Source organism: Palaemon carinicauda, chromosome 24 (genome assembly GCF_036898095.1).
Source record: "Palaemon carinicauda isolate YSFRI2023 chromosome 24, ASM3689809v2, whole genome shotgun sequence".
In the NCBI taxonomy this organism is placed as follows: domain Eukaryota; kingdom Metazoa; phylum Arthropoda; class Malacostraca; order Decapoda; family Palaemonidae; genus Palaemon; species Palaemon carinicauda.
Genome location: NC_090748.1, coordinates 5644277 through 5651343, shown reverse-complemented (window position 1 = coordinate 5651343; position 7067 = coordinate 5644277). Strand labels below are relative to the sequence as shown.

The window sequence follows — 7067 nt, the reverse complement described above, 5'->3', positions numbered from 1 at the left end:
GCATTCATCACCTTCTTTAGCAGACAGCCATTTTCCATTCTCTCAACATGGCCAAACCACCTCAACACATTCATATCCACTCTGGCTGCTAACTCATTTCTTACACCCGTTCTCACTCTCACCACTTCGTTCCTAACCCTATCCACTCGAGATACACCAGCCATACTCCTTAGACACTTCATCTCAAACACATTCAATTTCTGTCTCTCCATCACTTTCATTCCCCACAACTCCGATCCATACATCACAGTTGGTACAATCACTTTCTCATATAGAACTCTTTTTTACATTCATGCCCAACCCTCTATTTTCTACTACTCCCTTAACTGTCCCCAACACTTTGCAACCTTCATTCACTCTCTGACGTACATCTGCTTCCACTCCACCATTTGCTGCAACAACAGACCCCAAATACTTAAACTGATCCACTTCCTCAAGTAACTCTCCATTCAACATGACATTCAACCTTGCACCACCTTCCCTTCTCGTACATCTCATAACCTTACTCTTACCCACATTAACTCTCAACTTCCTTCTCTCACACTCTTCCAAATTCTGTCACTAAACGGCCAAGCTTCTCTTCTGTGTCTGCAACCAGTACAGTATCATCCGCAAACAACAACTGATTTACCTCCCATTCATGGTCATTCTCGTCTACCAGTTTTAATCCTCGTCCAAGCACTCGAGCATTCACCTCTCTCACCACTCCATCAACATACAAGTTAAACAACCACAGTGACATCACACATCCCTGTCTCAGCCCCACTCTCACCAGAAACCAATCACTCACTTCATTTCCTATCCTAACACATGCTTTACTACCTTTGTAGAAACTTTTCACTGCTTGCAACAACTTTCCCACCAACTCCATATAACCTCATCACATTCCACATTGCTTCCCTATTAACTCTATCATACGCTTTCTCCAGATCCATAAACGCAACATACACCTCCTTACCTTTCGCTAAATATTTCTCGCATATCTGCCTTACTGTAAAAATATGATTCATACAACCCCTACCTCTTCTAAAATCACCCTGTATTTCTAAGATTGCATTCTCTGTTTTATCCTTGATCCTATTAATCATTACTCTACCATACACTTTTCCAACTACGCTTAACAAACTAATACCTCTTGAATTACAACACTCATGCACATCTCTCTTACCCTTATATAGTGGTACAATACATGCACAAACCCAATCTACTGGTACCATTGACAACACAAAACACATATTAAACAATCTCACCAACCATTCAAGTACAGTACAGTCATAAGTAATAATAATAATAATGATAATAATAATAATAATAATAATAATAATAATAATAATAATAACAATAATAATAAGGCAAAATTTAAGAATAAATACATTTTCAAATCAGCAATTCAAGTTTTACCTTTCCATCTTCATAAAGGTTTGGATTTAGTTTATCCGAGCAATAAGTGACGTAGTGGCAAAGCGGAGGTGCACGAGGATAATCAGCCGACAGTTGGAAGTCAAAGAAAAAGAGTCCATCTTCGTAGGGAGTTCGTTCTGGTCCGCGAATCATGACGGAATATAGATCCTGAAAATAAATAAAATTAAGGGATTTTGACGATGGAAAAATCTATTTCTGGGCGAGGGACCTGTGTCGCCCAATGAAATGCTCCTTAAAGCACCATTTCAAAGGTATAAATACTGCTAAATATACCAGAGAAATAAGTTGCATGGAATGCCAGGAATATTCCCAGCTTGCTCACCCCTAAAGGGTGTCAATATTAAAACTGGGGCGAGTGATACCACTACCAGAGGTCCCTTTCCAATTAGACTTCTCCCTCCTCAAAATCCCCCGTTACTACGAGGTGTAGTTCACTACAGCTACTGGCCCCCCCCCCCACCCACCACCACTACCTATCCTTCTCCCCTCATTCCCTGTTAGCACCTAGGAACACTGGACTTTGGCAAAATTTCCATATGATACATAAGGCTAACATACTAATTTCTAAACTCTATATACCACAAGTAAAAATGGAAAAAGTAATTTTGAAAAGTAATGCAGTTATGTCTTAAGTACAACTTTGTTTCTTACTACACAAGCCTTTAATAAAATAAACATATATAATTACCATGCGGTCTTCATATCCACGAACCCAAATACCCGATGGTAAGGATGTTTTTAGAAGCTTCATTTCCTTACGCACTGTCCGATAAAAGTGAGTTGGGTCCGTTGGCTGGAACATTGTCAGCTTAAATTTATGGCTGTCTGGTGCTGCCTCCAACACTTGGAAACCTTTGTAAGAAGTAAAAATGTATAAGAAAAAATGTTGACATTCAATAACAATTCAACAAAGAAAATGACCAAACTAGAGAAAAGGGTGACCCTCCAAGACATAAAATCTTCAAATTGCCATCGAGTCTTCATTTCATATTATGCTATGAAATAGAAAAATGCACATGTTCCTGAGTTTAATACAGTATTTCGATAGTAAAGGAACTTTAGAAATTCATTATTTCTATTCTTACCTGATATTTACAGTGTGTCTGTCAAAGCTTTGTTTAATACAGACGTTTACCTTAAAACTAAAAAATTTCTGCTTTCTCTCCTTGCAATAGCCAACCCCCTGTAGTGAGGTATTAGTACAATCTAACACTTAATGGAAATTACAGCACCTCAGCAATGGTATGCCATAATTCCTTTGTCTTTTCAGCCTGAAGTCAAAATTAAGTCAGAGGACATGTTTATAAACATAAGGCAAGTATTCAAATGAATTTCATCATTAAAATTCTGTTTATTTCTATGAAATTCCCAAGATGTTCATAACACAGACTCCCACACTCTGAAAGAAGTGAGTTAGTGAAGGGAAGAGATAGGAAATGCAGTCTGATAATAATAAACTCTTTCAAGAGTCTAAGCTTACCCTCTAGTATAGTTCAATGGTAGCCAACATCACACTAAATAAAGTATATTATAATTCATGCTTCCAGGCTGGGTTCCCAAATACACCACTATTAAACTTACAAAAACTAATCTTGCTGTATTACCCAACTCTGGGTATCTTCTCATATAAAAACCTACTACTGTAATATAACTTAAAAATAATTGTATAAAAATAGAAGAATCTTATTTCCACTACATCCCAACAGCTACTACATCACTTAAAACCAGCAATCTTTTTTAATTTGATAGCAGGTGTCTCAGATAATGAGTATCGAAAACTTAATTGGTACGCCACTGAGCTGCTACTAAAACTCTTTCTATAGAAAGACCCCTAGAGATATTAAGAAATGTAGCTGCATTTCAAATATCAAAAACTATAATCTTTAAGTTTATCATCTAACTTGAATCCAATTCCCTGTGTGTTGTAAACCTTTAATATGAAATGACATAGCATTTGGAAAGAGGACAACTTGAAATCCTAACACCCCCCCAAAAATTAGGAGCCTTTCCTCTGTGTGTTTTTAAACTTGTCTGAATATAACTTACCAACTTTCACAGGACATAGAAATCTATTCTTAGATGTATCAGAAACTTTTTTTTTCGAAAGAGGGAATATGAGAAAATTTGAAGGAAACCCTTCATCTTAGAATAATTTTTGCTTAGAATAAAGGTAAAAGAGATAAAGTCATCATCTCATCATTACCTACATAAGAAAGAGCTTGTAGTTCACTAATGTAATTAACTGACAAAAAACTAAAAAGGACCAAATCTAAAAGGAAAAATCTTAGCATGTTAGATTTTTAACAGGAAAATATTTCAAAGGTTCAAAAGAAGAATTCTTGAAACATTATCTACATCTAGAATTCCATATATCATGCTGAATCGAAAACTAAATGGATATCTGGGCTACCACAGAAGGAAAATCTTTAAAAACAAATTTGAATTTTAAATGTAATATGAACATCAGGGGAGTTCAGAGAAATAAATGAGCATTACAGTACTATGGATTGCATTCATAAATGAACAGATTTAGTTAAAAAAGGAAGTCCTTTTTACCTTAGGCTGAAAAATTTATATTTGAACCATAAAGAGAAAATTCCTAATAAAATATTTACCATCGGGTTCAGAGCTTGGAACATAGTTTTCCACTGGTGGTCCACTTCCTTTAAAAGCAGCATGTAAAAAATTTTCAAACATTTTAGAATAGTGAAAAAGATATATGATTGCAAATATAATTTAGTAATTGTGGACAATGAAGATAAATTAACTTAAGAGTTTGAAATTGTTTGCAAAAGAAGGATTTGATTAATATAGGTACATGGAAATATATACTGTATAGTATAGTTCGACCCTGATATAATAGATAACTAGGCCCACGAACAAGAAGGGGCATTTGTGTTATCTTTTAAACAATTTGGACTATGATGCAGCAGTAGAGACATTAAAAAAAGTGAGTAGCTGTAGCATAAGCCAAATAAATAAATTTCTAAACTACAATAAAAATATGCCATCACTAAAGAACAAAGAATCATGATGGTTATTTAAGGCCTGTGATTCTTTATTCATCAAAAACAAGAGTACTGACAAGGAAAATAGACAAGATTTTTAAATTTTGAGACCTTACACTGTCAGGATTCACTGCTGGAATAAGATTAAAAGATTGAACAAATGAAAAAAATTGAAAAAAAGTTATGATCAGAAACTGGATAAAAGTCTTAGAAAACCAGGACTGAGACGGTTTGCTCATGTGATGAGAAGGGATGAAGAACCATTAGTCAGTGAAGAAATAGATATGGAAGCAGGACATAAACTTGTAGGATGGCAAAGGAAATAGAGTAGATGGATGAAAATATAACACTGACAATAGTTCATAAAAGCAAAGTAAAAAACAGAAGAGAGTAAAAATGAAGCCATTACATATTTAACCACATAAAAAGGAAATAACATACAAGTGGTTATATAATAATCATAAAGATAGCAGGAAGAGAAATGAGGTAATTGATAGAAAAGGTGAAGCAAAATATTTTTAAATGTGAAAAAGATTGGGAGGAAACTTGGATTACCTATGGAAGCCAAGGTGGGAATGCATAAAGGGATTGGTGAGCCAACTCTCCTTAATGGAAGTGAGGTGTAATGATTAAATGGGAATTGAATGGCTTCCAATTTAGACTGTGGAGACAAGCTGTTCATGTACTGTAAAGAATGTGCCAAACAAAGATATGAAAAGGCTGAGAAATATGAAGATGCACAGTAGTGGTAAAAGCTTAACATGAGTGAAGGAATAATCAGTGTTTTGAGATAGTCTAGCAAAGTATGAAAATTAATGGATGATAGGTTGAATGAAAAGTGAATGATTTGAAAATGTCAGAAGGAAGGCATAAGCGGAAAACATAAAAAGAGGGCTGGGTAGACAGGACGAAAGTAAGGCTTTCATTTCCAGGAAGTATTAAAGTAAGTACAACAGAAAGTAAATAGGCTAAGTGTGGGGGGAGGTTTGACACACTGCTGATAGGAATTTTGGGTAGGTACGGTATCACAGTCAGATAAGTTGGATGTTTCATGCAAAAACGATGTCATCCACAAAAGATCTGTTGAAGAATAAGACAGCAACTGACATTGCACTATATAGGGGTTTGTGTCAAAGAACGCTAAATGGTTTGTGTGTATGAAAATTTTTTTTTTATTTATATAGTATTATGAGACACACTATTGTTTTGAACACCCCTCTGTGCCCTCCAAAAATGTCTTAATCCGTTATTATCTCTTTCTAGGTACTGACAGCAGCCTCCCTTCACCAGTAAGGGAAATTAGGAGTAATCATCAAATACTGCACCTAAAACATTATGAATGTGGTTTACTGCCTGTTACCAGTGTGTAGTGGTCCGTGATGCTGCTCTGTATTCATATTATCTTGCCTTTTAACTAGAAGTATGCTACTGTGTTGTTATATGAGTGTGTGTCATAGACATTAATAGTTCACAGTAGCGATTGAAATGGAATGGGACTGTGTTCGAGTTTAGTCTGAACTGTTCCAGAACTATCAAAACCCCTTCCAAGAATGAGAGGTTTAGGCACTACTGGTGGTGGACCAAAAAAGTTTTTGATGACACAGAACCTTATCACAGTGCAGGTTTACAATTGGAGATTTTCAGACATTGCTGTTGTGGGCCCACAGTGACCTGCACGGCATCTTATGCGGCCACACTGTTCAGAAATTAGGAATGTTTAAGTGACTTTGCAGCCTGATGAGGACAGTATTGACTTAGGGAAAATTATTGCAGTACAGTATTTTTCAGTTATATGTTCTTCAGAGATGGTTCATTAGATAGTAAGTGTTCAAGTTTATTACTGGTCATTACAGATGTCATAAAACCATGGTTTTGCGGGGTTCTCCTTTAAGCTTAGTTCTGTAGTAATGTTTCTTTTGTTTGGAAGGCTGACTATGTTGAGAATCCTAATATTTCTAAGTCTTTAAAATCCTCAGGTTCTGTAGTCATGGTTTTGTTAGGATTTTAAAGTTCCGTTTTGTAACTGTGTAGTGATATATCTTGCATGTAACTTAGTATTTTTCTCTTGCTTGTACAATATGCAGTAAGACTATTCTGAAATGGTCATTTCTTTTGTTTATCTTGTTTTCTTTTTTGTGGAGCTGGAGTGTGAAGGGATGCTATTTTTTCCTTTGTTTACTGGAATTTGACAAAACAATGTTAATGTATTCCTAACAGTTTTTTGTTTCATTTACAAATAAATATTTTTGGTTTTTATGAAGACTGAAATTCATTCCAGTTCCTTACATCACTGTCCCTTTTTCAGCCACTGTTTTTAATCTTTCTAATAAGTCATTTATCATAATTTTTCCTCCCACACTGTATACTGGGGTCAGATTTAAAAAAAAAATTATAATATTCCCTTTCAACTGTTCTTATATTTTTACTTATAATCAGCAAGCAAAAGGCAAGAGAAGCAAAGGGGGAAATCAGGTTCTAGCTGGGTCCCCTTGCCCAGTATAAATCAAGGGGTGGTGCCCAGTGCTCCGTTCTTTTGACCTGTTACCTAGATTTTTGGGTATTCCACTGTTGTATATTTTTTGTGTAGTGAACGTTGGGGTGTGGTCGGCATTCGGACACTAGGCAGTTCAGGTGCTA

General features: G+C 35.6%; 1 protein-coding gene across 8 annotated transcripts in view; it reads right to left on the bottom strand.

The window, feature by feature from the left end:
* The window catches only part of LOC137618056 ((E3-independent) E2 ubiquitin-conjugating enzyme UBE2O), a 286319-nt gene that overhangs the window by 43634 nt on the left and 235618 nt on the right, over positions 1-7067 (bottom strand). For all 8 annotated transcript variants that reach the window (XM_068348010.1, XM_068348011.1, XM_068348015.1 and 5 more), the window contains 2 exons: positions 2111-2274; positions 1402-1569 (listed from right to left, as the gene is read on the bottom strand). In XM_068348010.1, coding sequence (XP_068204111.1) covers positions 1402-1569; positions 2111-2274 — 332 coding nt within the window. The remainder of the gene's footprint in view (positions 1-1401; positions 1570-2110; positions 2275-7067) is intronic.